Raw genomic sequence first — 14,130 nt, 5'->3', positions numbered from 1 at the left:
GTACTGACAGATGTGCTGAAGTGAATTTGATCTCTCATTTTGTCAATGGAAGAACAGCATGAAAGTTAAATGCAGTGGTAGGGGGTGGGGAGGGCTACCTCACAGCCTGCCACTTGGATTTAATTTCGTCTCGTCTTTGTCTCTGGAAGAGAGAGGACCTTGTGATTTGCCTCTTTCCTTTTCTCTGTAATAAAAATGTTCATTGTTCATGGCTCCTTTTGGTCTTTTCTCCATCAGTCTTGTCTCAAGAAGAAAACGAACTGGGAAAGTTTCTCCGGTCCCAAGGCTTCCAAGATAAAACCAGAGCGGGAAAAATGATGCAAGCGACAGGAAAGGCCCTCTGCTTTTCTTCCCAGCAAAGGTGTGTGGCCTTCACTGGGGTCTGCTGATGGCGATCGAGGGAGGGGGGGTCTCCTGAGGACCTGGGGCCCACTCACTCGTGAAGGGAACCTGCCCCTGGTCTTTAGAGGGCCCTTGTCTGAAATTGAGGGCCTCCTCTGTTCACAGCTGTTGGTCTGTTTGTATTCAACTCTAAGATAGCATGTGTAATCTTTTTCCTTCCCTATCGATTTTTTTTAAATGTTTTCATACCTCTTCTGGTCCATAGTCATACACCAATCCTGTGAGTGCTGTCCTAGGCTTCTAGTTTGACCTCCTGCGTTGTTTGTAGCAATCTGTCTGGTTCTCTTTCAGCAGGAGCCTAACAAGACAGGGCGGAAGGGTTCACTCACTGCTCTCTGGGGGCAGTAGACTTGAGAGGGGTGCTGTTCAAGATGCTCAGACGCTGGGGCAGCAGCAGCCTCATTGGAGGAGAGTTTATTTGAAATGCAAAATCTACCCCCACCCCGGAACTGCTGAGTCCATATCTACATTTTAATGGGTTCCCCAATTGTTTTCCATGTACATTCAAGTTTGAGAAGCTCTGGGTCAGAGAAGATTGTAGTAAATCAGTGACTTTCTTTTTTAACACTATTCTGACTCATGTTCAGGGTCCGTGTAGATTAAACAGGAGCCACTGCAGAGACACACTTGGTATCTGAGGTGGCGACATTCCTTCTCTCCTCCTCCTTCCCCAGTAACTAAGAAGCCCCCTTTCCCCAGTGTCACTCACTAATATTAGGCAAACTTTATCCCGAAATGTTATACCTAAATAAGGCTTGTGGGCAATCTCCAAAAATATTCGGGCTACAAAAATTTCACTCACCCAGCCTGTCCAGCAAATTAACTGTCTCTTGTTAGTTTCTCCTTGCTGCTTTTCTCTCTCAGTGGACCAGGAGCAGACCATCACCTGTTCCTAGGAAGACCCAAGAAAGCTGGGGTAGAAAAAAGAGACCAACTGTGTCCATTTTTCAGTGGTCCCCCCTTGTGGGCATTTTGGTTCTTTCTAATGACATTTGGACCCCAACTTTCATGGCTGAATGGAAAAATTTTCAAGAGTTCTCTACCCCAGCTTTTCAAGAAAAGTGTTTGTTTATAATCTTGAATTGTACCCTTTAACCTTATTTATAACTGTATTCCTTGTAAAAATTATACATACTTATTCTGGAAAAATTTTAAAACAGGAAAAAACAAAAGGAGAAAATTAAAAACTCACATTTTTCAAATAGAGATTGACTCGCTTTTAACCCCTTGATAAATACTCTCAGTGCTTGTATGCTTTCCTCAGTCTTACAAGGATCATTGATTCTTGAAAAAACCTTTCATAAATTCTCATGTATTGTGTATATGGTTATCACTAATTTCAGTGGGAAAAATTCTTATACATACCTTCATGCTAAGATTAACATCCATTTATGGGAAAGAAACCAAATCCTTGGACATAATCACTCTAAGAGTTACCATTACTGATCATATAATTTTATAACATTGCTATCCAATTATATCCTTTCATACTCATGTAGCAAGCTATCTCACAAAGCATATGGCACCTGAAGTTCATACAGTCTAACCTTTGGATACAGACAAAAACATTAAAGCAATGCAAATGATACTGGAAAGTATCATTGCAATAAACCTGTACAGCAATACAGCAGACTGCCCTGTATCCATGCATAAATTACTGCAGCTTGCCCAATGTTGCAATTTGGAAGACGGCCTCCTATACGATGGCTCTGACTGCATGATACTCAAGTGCTCACCAGGCACATGAAATCGAAACGAGTGCCCTGCACATGGGGAAAGAAGGAAGATGATAGAAACTCTCATAAAGTCAAATTCTCAAATGGACATAACTTGGGATTTGCCAGAATATATTTTTCATGTAAACAGCATTAAACCACATAATTTTGTATAGTACTGCATACTGATTATTTAGCAAATTGGTTTTTGACCAAATAATCCTGCTTTTATGTCCATATATACATTTTATAAAACATCCATAGCATAGTATTTCATCATCTGGGCATGTCATCATGCATTTATCCCAGGCCCTCTGTCCACTCTTTGTGTCATTTCTACCTTTTCCTACTAAAGAATAAACATCTTTGGACTAGACTTTTAGGTATTCTATTGATTATTCTCATTGGGTCGATTTTAATGAATGGAAACATGGGCTGGTCTTTCACTGAAGCTTGACATTTAGAGTTATTGAATTTTTTCTTGGTCTAGACTCAGTCCCTTGTACCACAAGTGAATGGGTTTTCACCTTTCTGATTTTATGTGAAACAAGTTACAGAAAAAAATGATGTGATTTTACGCACCTTTTTCTTTTCTTCAAGATATTAACATCTATCATCATGTCATTACATCCTCAAAGGTTTCTAACTTTACAATAGTCCGAGAAATGGAGACTATTTTATTCACAAGACTCTGTATCAGGCAGTTTTGTAAAACTGGCAAACTCTAAAAGCAGAGACAAAGGAGACCAGAAATCAACGGGATCCTTAGAGGGACAGCTGAGGGCTCTTTCTTTAAAAAGAATCTCCAATTTTATAAACCTTCACACCAGCGTTAGTTTTACCCACTTTATTTGGTAGTCATTGCTACAACAGCCCATTCAGTTTGATGAAAAGTAAGTATTAAACTTAATCCAGTGGTGATAAAACACAAGCTTACTTTATGGCACAACAATAAAACAGCCCATGACATCTAGGTAGGATGATGTGAGCAAGCTGTTTTTAGAGAAGTGCTGAATGTTTAATAACAATGCTTTACAGACAAGGAAAACTGGAGAAAATAGTAAAGGGAACCTTTTTCCTTTTGAATAATTTGTTGTCCCATCTATAATCTTAGAGTGCGGTATACAGGTCAGGCACTGTGATGTTGATGGAACTGCCAAGAGCTGACTTCAGCTCACTGACATCATTGTTCCCTTCAGCTTAACAAGTTTGCCCTTAAATTGAGATGTAAATACTAGTCTTTTATTTTTTGAACCTGTACCCTGCAACTTCATGGAGACGACTGTATTTTAAGTGTATAACTCATCTGACATTACTCATTTTGAGGAGGAAGATGAAAGAAGCAGTATCCTCCTCCCCCTCCCAAATAAATATTTTATCCAAATTTTGCTATGCATCCTGGGTGGGGAAGATCTCCTGGAGAAGGGCATGGCAACCCACTCCAGTATTCTTGCCTGGAGAATCCCATGGACAGAGCAGCCTTATGGGCTGTCCATAGCGTCCATAGCGTCGCAAAGAGTCGGACACGACTGAAGTGACTAAGCACACAAATATTTTTTAGCTGAATAAATGATGGTATGTTACGAACAATATATTATTTTATACTCACTTTGTTGTATCATATACATTCATTTCTGGTACAGTATCCTTAAGTTTTTTAAAATGAGAATCAGATCACATAGCATATCTGAAAGCGCCCAACACAGTAGACCCTCAGTAAATGTACTTGTCCCCTTCCTAGACCATTTAATGAAGCTTCTGTTTGTCCTTCATTCTCTGTGACTACTGAAGCAAAGAGCAGACGCCCTGGCCTTCACAGAGTGATCCAGAATGACCTCATTGTGCCCATGTCCATCCCTTCTCAAAGGACCAGGCTTCAGGGAGGCAGAAGGCAGGGAGTGGCCAAGGGCAGAAATGGGAAATGGTCATTCCTTGATGTTCCTCTGTGAACAAAAGATGGGTTCCAGCTTTAAACAAGTACTCTGCCCAGGCATGAGACCAACCCCAATAATACAGATCGAGAGACTCCCCAGTGATACCATTGCTGCTGCTGCTGCTGCTGCTAAGTCACTTCAGTCGTGTCCAACTCTGTGCGACCCTGTAGACGGCAGCCCACCAGGCTCCCCCATCCCTGGGATTCTCCAGGCAAGAACACTGGAGTGGGTTGCCATTTCCTTCTCCAATGCATGAAAGTAAAAAGTGAAAGTGAAGTCGCTCAGTCGTGTCCAACCCTCAGCAACCCCATGGACTGTAGCCCACCAGGCTCCTCAGTCCATGGGATTTTCCAGGCAAGAGTACTGGAGTGGGGTACCATTGCCTTCTCCGAATGATACTGTTAAGTAACAGTAATTAGCTTGGATAACTGTCTCCTGATTGACTTAGAAGTTCCATACATTTCAGTTTATACGTCTGCAGATATTTCTGCAGCCTGGAGTATGTTTCACGCAGTAACGCATGAATTTAAGATCAGTAAGTTGTCAGAGATTCAGATTGCTGGCCCTCTCAGTTTCAAGACTGTGGCCTTACCCTCTGGTCTAGGTTGGCTTTGAGAAACCCTCTGTGCCGCTTTCACCAAGAAGTGGAGACTTTCCGGCATAGGGCCATCTCCGACACTTGGCTGACGGTGAATCGCATGGAACAGTGCCGGACTGAATACAGAGGGGCGTTACTGTGGATGAAGGACGTGTCCCAGGAGCTTGATCCAGACCTCTGCAAGCAAATGGAGAAGTTCAGGAAGGTAGGAATTTCATGGGGGTTCCCAAAAGGGGTACCTGCTGGAAGGTAATGAGACGTGAGTGATTTGAATCCCCTTAGTGAAGAAGACTTAACTCAGAACACCAAGGAGGCAATTAATCATCACTGGTGTCTCTGTATGTGACAGAATACCAATTAATGTGATATGTAATTCTCTAAGGATAAGATAGAAGAGACAGCTGGAAATTGCTGGGATTTGGTAACTGATTTTAATTGAAGTCAGATTTTCATATAATGTGCACTTTTTTGTAAGGCTGTCACTTCTAAATGCTTTTTCATGCATAACTAAAAATCAAGATTAGATCAAATGAAACTGGAAGGTGAGAACAGACTACTGGGGAAATCTTTTTAAATTGCTAATGAATATTACAATTAATAGAATAATAATGTTCCTTTGTTTGGTGAAAAGGTTTGGAAGCAGTGGGGTTGACTTGTAGGATTAAGTAATGTGGCATTGACTCCATCTGCAGTAGACCTTTCACACATTTGTATGAGCAAAATAGTTGAGGAGATGGCTATGTTCTTAAATTTCCCTGAAATGACTGGTAAGCAGCAGAGGGACGACGTTTCATTGGTTTCTAGTGTCCCCGGTCCATTTAGCTCTTTGGAGATTGGTCATGCAAGGATATGTTGCGCCACTAGGTGGCAGTCATACACTGAATATTTATGAAAATACAGAGAGGTTTTTGTTGTGTATAATCTTGGTAGGTCTTTGTTTGATCGACTTGGGTGTATTTCAGGGTGTGAAAGACAACAAAAATCTAGCAACTGTTAGATTTGACATAATATTGTGTCAATTGTCTTACTCATTTCAAATGATCCATTTGTAACTGTGATATTGCTTAAAATCCCTAGATTTCTAAGTACATCATTGCAGAGCAGTGGATGGGAAACCTTTCTGGTGTGCAGGAGGTTAGATGGTAGTGGGGGAGATAGGGGATATATGGAGTGAGGGAAAAGAGGAACCTTCTGTTGCTTAAGAATAGAGTCACCAAATGTTGACCCAGGTATTAGATGGACAAAAATCCTTTTTAAAAGGCAAGTTTTACTGTGGTTTGTCATTTGAAATCCCTCTTTATGAAGGGACTCAGAGACCATTTTCTTCCTGATCATAGATGACATTAGTGTATTCTCAGTAGCCAGCTCCTCAATAGGACAGGTTTCTGAGCTCATGGAAAATCAGACCTGAAAAGTTCCTTAAAGATGAGTTAGTGAAAGAGAAAACCAAGGCCCCAAAATAGTAAATAAAACTTTTCAACGGTTGACGGCTAGATGTTGGCGAGCCCAGGCTACATTTGAAATTTCCTGGCTTTTTAATCAGGCTGGTGATTTGGTTTGTCTTTGACATTTTATTTGGAGATCGGAAGAGGATGGAGTGGAGAGGTTAAAAAGGAAAAAGGAAACAAAAACCCCAACATTATCTGCAGGGTGTAAGCCAGTCACTCTACTACCTCCTTTAAGCCTCACAATAACCAAGACACAGACTTAATTTTACAGAGGAGGAGAGTGATACCTAAGTAACTAGTACAGGATCAATGAAATGACAGGGAAATGAAAAATCAGAATCCTAGAAAATATGCGTCATTTTTTCTTTAAGAGGAGAATAAAGGGGAGTTAAACAGTGTACCTAAGATTGACAAAGGCATTTTCATAGCTACAACCCTCCTGTGGTTATCCATTCAACATACATTTACTGAGCACTTTCTCTGTGCCAGGTAATAAATGTAAAATTATTCCAGAAGGCAGAAGAATTTTCATGTGAAATTGTATTTATTTAGTTTTGTTATGAAGGGTGGTTACTAGCTGTGTAAGGATGAAATAAACCAAGAACGCTTTGTCATTGGTTTGAATGTTGAAACATTACCCACTCTCTAGTGTCATCTATCTGTTGGTTTTGGAAAATATGGGTTTTTTTTTTTTAATTCTTTGCCATGCAGAAGTAGCTGAAGCAATGCCTTCCTCCACAGTCCCGTGTGTCATGGATTTAATAGCTGAACATGGTGTACTTAGAATTTCGGGAAAGAATTAAAAAAAAAAAAGGGGGGGGAGTCTGTATGCAAGTGTGTACTTGATTAGACTAGCCTCTCCATGAGGAACCAGTTTAGTTCTCTTTACAAAAATCCCCAGGTCGGCCCACCACATGACCCCAGTTAGCACCCGTATCAGATGGCCAGATGCCAGCCGTGCCGTTTGTGTGCCAGACTCATGCCTCCTCACACCTGCAGAGCTTTTCCACCACGTGCAACTGACTTTATCATGTTTGGGGAATTGATATATCTGGTTTTGCAAGTAAGAAGTAGCATTATGGGTTTGTGGCTTGCTGCCCTCTTCAGAATGAATTTAAAGTGTGAGGTTGCTGTTCGCTTGGAGTTCCTAATGTGAATCTTAACTTGGAGCCAGCCTTAGTGTTTTGTCCCAGCGGGATTCCGTTTTAAACAGAGTCTCCATTTATCTCTCCGGGAAAGAGTTACCAAAAGGCATTTCTGAGTCCCATGTAAGAGTAGGAGTCACTGTGTGTGTTGGGGGGCTGGGGGGTGTTTAGTTTCCTCAGAGCCAGCTGCATGCTTCCCTTTTTTTTTTTGAGTTCTTTCTTATTTGTGGTTTTTTAAAATTTATTTTTAATTGGAGGATAATTGCTTTACAATCTTCTTCACATTTTAGCTGATGAATCCTGAGTTAAATTCTATTCTTTGAGTTCATACTTTCTGAGGAAACAAAATTTGAATTCATACCTCACAAGTGGGACCCCTCTCTGGTTGCAGTCTTTAGGGTACCCTCATGTTGGACACGACTGAAGCGACTTAGCAGCAGCAGCAGCAGCATGTATTTATTCACTCATCCAACAAATGAGATTGAAGCCCACCTTGTGCCAGGCCACGTGCAGAGGGATACAGTGGGGAGTGAGCAGACACAGGGCTGCCCCAGGCAGTCACCTGGAGACAGAGCAAGTGAACATGGTGTGGTGAGATGAGCTGCAGCCCCTGGTGCGGCAGGAACACCCCTGACCTGCCCGGCTTCCTGGAGGAAGTGGCATCTGAACCACCTGTGAAGGATGAGCGGAAGGGAGCGGGGTGGAGGGAGGGGGCACTGCAGAACAGAGTTCCAGTCTGAGGAAGCAATGTGGACAAAGGCCTTTGCGTGAAAGGAAACAACACATTTCGCTCCTTTTAGGCCCCTGCAACCAGAGGATGAAAAGCGAAGTGGGGGTGGGTCATGGTCTGGGCAGGTAAGCAGACCACGGCAAAAGGGACCTCTCCCCAAGGGCCGAGGAGAATGAGGGTGTTGAGAAGGGGAGACAAGTGGTCCAACCTGTGCTCACATTTTAGTATGGAGTAGGGACCGGAAGTGCCCAAGCCTTGAGGCTGGGCGAGCCGCAGACGAGACAGGGTGCCCAGGGAGTGAAGAGGGAAGTGGACCAGGGACAAATGTCCTGTTCTGACCTCCACCCGACTCCACAACAGCCCCACGGTTAATTACAGAGCTGCATTTTTTTATTTTTAGAAACAAGCAGAATACGTATACATAAATAAATAGTGAGATCAAATGTACTTTCACTTCCAACTGAGGCTTTTTTCCCTTAGTGTTTTTGAGATGCTAAACAACTTTTTTTTAATAACACAGTGAGCATGACCGAAATGATGAATGAAAAACTTAAAATTAAACAAAGCAAATGATCCGTTTTCAGGCTGACCCCCTTTGAGCACATGGGCCTAGTGACAGGGCTCTGGGTGGCAACGTTAATAAGCATTTATGAAGTGCTGTCTTTGGGGAGGGAAACACGAGGTGGGAAAGCCTGATGCTGGCTCTCAAGAATGACCCTGCTAGTCATCTGTTCCCTGTCAAAATGACCATGGTAAACAGGACACCTGGAGAGGGGGGCCTTGTGGAGCTCTTCTGCTAAAGACCGAATCATGGGAAATGGTGGATGCATTTCAGTGGGTAGAGCTGGACTCCTGTTGGAAACCCCTCCTGACAGTGCGATTCACCCCAGGAGGGAAATGGATGGGAGACAAGGCCACAAAGTATTTTATGAGCAGTTACAACGTGTGATATATGTGCCCTTTGAAGGCAGAGTAAAAGGGTATAACTTAAAAATAGAAGTCAGCTTCTTGTAGCAGATTACATCAGCTTAAGTTGTGAGCTCACACAAGAGCTTTTGCAGCCTGGTGCCCTTGAGAGAGTCCTCCTGTGGTCAATTAAGTGTCTTGTTTTTCTTGAAAGTCAGAAATGGGATAGAGAGTAATTATTCTAAATGGAATGAAAGCTGTGTTAGGTGTAAGAAAATAGTTCTGAATCCTCTAAAGAGATGAGATGGAAATGTCTATGCAGGCATTTGGATTAGCTGGAGTCCTTATAGACAAGGACAAGGGAACTGGCGTTTTAATGAGGGCCATTTATTAAATGTTTTAATGAAATCCTACAGTGTTCATCTTGCATTTCATCACCATAATTCAAACGGGTGTCGAAAAGGTATTGTAAAGAGTGTGGAAGATAACACACGGGTATTCTCAGGCTTGTGCCTATTTAAAGAGTGTTAGGTTTTGGAGAACTGTGAATTCACTGAAGTCATATTATCAAAGGATATGTTACCATGAGAAGGTTTATTAACAGGTGGTGGTGGCTTAATAGGTGTCAGGTGCAAGGAGAGACCTTTTAGGGCCATCAGTCAGTGGTGTCCCATGCCATTACTGAAGGTTTGGGTCTGCAGAGCTTGGTCAAGGACTAGTAACGAGCAGTATTGACATCAGAGGGATTTTTCTTCCTGTGGACAAAGACTTGGGTTAATTAATTTGACAGTATCATTAATTACTGCTGAAATCATTGGTCTTTGTCAGAGGTCAGGCTCTTTCAGCAATTGAGGGCAGGTCCCGTGGGATCTGGAGATGCCAAGTAATGCAGGCAAGTCACCGCTCAGCTATCTCCCCGTTCTGTGAGAAAGGCCTTTCCTTGGCCTGAGCCATCCAGCCCTTGAGCCTAAACCCAGCATTCTGCTTCTGTTCAGGGCCAACCTCAGGGCTCCAACGAGTTGTGTTGAGCAAGTGCTGGAAAATGTCAGGATTGGGTCCATACGATAAGCCAGTAAAGGCCCCACTTGGGAGCTTTGCCCAATTCGTACATAAAAGCAGCAGCTGCTGCTGCTGCTGCTAAGTCGCTTCAGTCGTGTCCGACTCTGTGCAACCCCATAGACGGCAGCCCACCAGGCTCCCCTGACCCTGGGTTTCTCCAGGCAAGAACACTGGAGTGGGTTGCCATTTCCCTCTCCAATGCATGAAAGTGAAAAGTGAAAGTGAAGTCGTGTCTGACTCTTAGTGACCCCATGGACTGCAGCCCACCAGGCTCCTCCGTCCATGGGATTTTCCAGGCAAGAGTACTGGAGTGAGGTGCCATCGCCTTCTTCAACATAAAAGCAGAGGGAGCCCTATAATTCGAATGTTGGTGGCTTTAATACTGTCCCAGAGGCCTCTGAGACTATCGTCAGTTGTTTTCATTCCTTTTTCTTTATTCTGTTCTTCAGCAGTTATTTCCACCATTCTGTCTTTCAGCTCACTTATCTGTTGTTCTACCTCATGCGTGATAAGTCGCTTTAGTTGTGTCCTACTCTTTGTGATCCCATAGACTGTAGTCCGCCAGGCTCCTCTGTCCATGGGATTCTCCAGATGCTGGAGTAGGTTGCCATGCCCTTCCTTCTCCAAACTTCTGCCTCAGTTATCCTCCAATTAAGGGGGAAAAAAAAAAGAAAAAAGATTATATTTACCTTTACACTGTGAAAAAATAAAAACAGTTCTTGTGAGGAAAAAAAAAAAAGCAGAGGGAGGCTTTGACCCCTTTTCACCCTGTCTCTTCTGGTTCTAAAATTCTCGGCCCTGGCTTGAGTTCTTTGATGAGGTGAAAGTCCCTTTTGTAAAGCCACCACGTGCTATCCTGTCTGTCTCACAGTCCTCCGTTTTCGTTTGTTGCTTTTTGACGTGTGCTTTGTTTAGCCAGGGCGCCTGTTTTCTGTGGTGCCCGGGAAGGTTCAGTCCAGCGGCTAGTCTCCATTCCCCCACCGGGCTGCTGTCCCTTGATGCTGCCTAAACACCATAGGAAAAAACATGCCGTGTTCACATGGCATGATGCGGAAAGGGTGACAGATTGGGATCCCCTTGCTTTCATTTCTGAATTTCATGAGATGAGGCCTTTGGGGCCCTGAGTGTCTTCATTGAGTTTTCTCCACTGAACTTGAAGAGCAAAAATTAATTCCAGGGTTAGGCCAAGACCATGTGAAAAAAGCAGGCACAAAGCAGCTAACTCTTGGAAAGCTGGGTACTGGCTAACTGCTCCTAGTGGTTGGAAATAGAGAGGACGAGGGAGCGTGACCTCTGAGTGGGGCGGCTCTTCACCCTGGCTCCAGCTCTGCCTCCACCCTTGGTGATGGCCTGGATTGGGGTGATAAGCCAGTGGCGATTTCTCATTCACCAAAGAAGGCACAGGTGTTGGCTGAGCACCAAGCTCTCTTCCAGCTATAATATTTTTTTCCCCTCAAGTTATGAGGCTCTCAAATGGTTAAGCCCATCAGTAGAGAAGTATACCCACTTGAGCAGGGCAAACCTGTCCTTTGTGTCGTGTTTTCCTCTGACAAACAAGTTACGGTCTTGTTGAATTTGTGTACACGGGGTTGCTTCAGCTGTGTCTGACTCTTTGCGACCCCTGGGACCATAGCCCGCCAGGCTCTTCTGTACTGGAATTTTCCTGGCAAGACTGCTGGAGTGCTGGGCAAGGTTGCTATGTCCCTTGTTGAGTTTGCTTGGTCTTATTCTTATCGCTTTAATCTTGGACTCTGGGGGAGGGGAGAGGGAGAATATTTCACTCCTAATTCTTGGGTAGAGGAACTCTTGGTGCTTATAAACTGTTAATATATACCTCTTATTTAGACATTAAAACTTCCGCAAGGGTCAGAAGCCTGTAGCCCGTGGGCAGGCCACCTAATTTTGCAAACATTTTTTATTGTTGACACAGCCACGCCTTCATTTATTTATTGTCTGTGCCTGCTTTCACAATAGCATGGCAGAATTGAGTGGTGGATGACAGAGACTGCAAAGCCAAAATATTTACATTCTGCCCCTTTACAGAAAAATGTCTGCTGTCCTCTGATTTATCAGTACCTGTGAATGTTGAAGATGGTTTTATGTCATAAAATGTACCATCTTAACCATTTGTAAGTCTCCAGTTCAGTAGTGTTAAGTGTATGCACATTGTTGTATAACCAGATCTCCAGAACTTTTCATCTCGAAAAACTGAAACTGTATGCCCATTGAACAACCACCCCACCCGATCTCCCCCTCCCCAAGCCACTGGTACCTAGCATTCTTCTTTTTGTTTTTAGGACTCTGATTACTTTAGATTATCTCAAGTAAGTGGAATCATGCAGTATTTGTCTTTTTGTGACCAGCTTATGTCACTTGGCATAGTGTGTTCAAGATTCATCCATGTCGTAGCATGTGGCAGGCTGTCCTTCCTTCTTAAGGTTGAATGATATGCTGTTGTATGTACATTTTATTTACCTGTTGTTGTTTTTAAGCGTGGACACATTTGAGTTGCTTCCATCCTTTGGCTTCCCTGGTGATTCAAATGATAGAGAATCTGCCTGCAGTGCAGGAAACCCAGGTTCTCTGGGTCGGGGAGATCCCCTGGAGAAGGGAGTGGCAACCCACTCTGGCATTCTTGCCTGGGAAATCCCATGGACCGAGGAGCCAGGCAAGTTACAGTCCATGGCGTCACAAAGAGTTGGACACAACTGAGCAACTAACACTTTGGCTGTTGTAAATAAGGCTGCTGTGAACATCAGTGTGCAAGTAACTCTTTAAGACCACACTTTGGACTCCAAAAACATGATAAATATCTGGTTTTAATGTTATAATTTCTTTTTAGTGTTTTATTTAATCCTGCCATTGATTAAAAATGAGACTCAGGCTATGCAAGCAAGGAGTCATTTGATTTTGATATTATCATCTTGGAAGATACTATCTACACATACTAATTCATTATTTATTAATTTCTACAAGAATCATAAATATTTCTATGATTTTTAAAAATAAATGTATGTAATACCATAAAAGCTAATGTGTCAGTTTAAAGTAGATTTTTTTTTTCCCCTCTGTCTTAAAAGAGGTATCAAATCTTTGCATATGGCATTTCTCTGTTTGAAGGGAAAGCTTGGTAAATTCTCCAAATATACTCTGGACAACAGTTCATTATCAAAGTGTGAACTGATCCAGTCCAGCATAGTTTTCCTTTTGCCGTATTGTCTGGTTTTTCTTCCTAAGACTTAGATGTCTTGGATGGCATATGCAAGCCTGGTCTTGAGAATTTTATGGACGATAGTATGCAAAACATATGGATTTTACTGAGAACCATCAGGTTCGAGATCAAACTCTGATAACCATGGCTTTGTCAGTCCCTCAGCAGCTAGAATGTCTCAGGTGGGTTCGTTATTCCCATGTTTCATCACACTGTGCTTTTGTCTGTGGGGGTCAGGGGGATGGCTGGTGCCCATCATACCCTCTCTCCTTCCCCAAAACACACACTGTTCCATCTGCCTCTGTCTCCTTTCAGGAGCCCTGGAGAAGGTGTCATTTTAGATTACAGATTAATGGAAAATTACTGCATTCAGGTAGCATGGTGTACTAGTTACTGTTGCTATAGCTTCAGTCTCCGAGCCTGTCATGTCTGCATATCCCTCTAGATTACCATCTTCCTTTTGGTTAACAGCTCAAATATCTTCTTTCCCAGCTGTTCCTCTTATTCTCTCATGGTAAATTGGTTGCAGCTTTTACCACCATCTTCAAGAATTTTGTATGAAAGAAGACTGTTGCACCTTGCTGGATTAACTTAACACCCTCTTTTTAAATGTGTCTGCTTCGGGGATCTATTCCACTATGATATTATTTTTATTTTACAAAATGGTTTTCTTAGACACACAAAATGGAATGAGGATTTTATTTAATATCGAACAGCAGTAATACATCTACTATTTCCTGAGTGCCAATAGCTTTACAGCACTGTAGGGTACTTTTATTAAAGTTAAAGGGATTTTCAAATACATTCATCTTTCCAATCAGACTTTTCTGTGACAGAAAAACATAATGATTTGATGGTTGTCTACATTGTCACTTTTAAATCAGACTGGATTTATAAATTGGCTATGGAGAGTTAGTATTTCAGAAAAAAAGCTGAATCACAATTGCTTTATGAAAAAACAAGCAAGCAAACTTGGGTTCTG

At 42.6% G+C, this 14,130-nt stretch overlaps 1 protein-coding gene across 13 annotated transcripts in view; it reads left to right on the top strand.

The window, feature by feature from the left end:
- ICA1 (islet cell autoantigen 1) overlaps positions 1 to 14,130 on the top strand; it is a 164,749-nt gene that overhangs the window by 37,688 nt on the left and 112,931 nt on the right. For all 13 annotated transcript variants that reach the window (XM_044946481.2, XM_044946487.2, XM_044946483.2 and 10 more), the window contains 2 exons: positions 238 to 361; positions 4,656 to 4,854. In XM_044946481.2, coding sequence (XP_044802416.2) covers positions 238 to 361; positions 4,656 to 4,854 — 323 coding nt within the window. The remainder of the gene's footprint in view (positions 1 to 237; positions 362 to 4,655; positions 4,855 to 14,130) is intronic.

The sequence above is a fragment of the Bubalus bubalis genome, chromosome 8 (assembly GCF_019923935.1).
Source record: "Bubalus bubalis isolate 160015118507 breed Murrah chromosome 8, NDDB_SH_1, whole genome shotgun sequence".
Lineage (NCBI taxonomy): Eukaryota > Metazoa > Chordata > Mammalia > Artiodactyla > Bovidae > Bubalus > Bubalus bubalis.
This window is presented reverse-complemented; position numbering and strand designations above follow the sequence as displayed.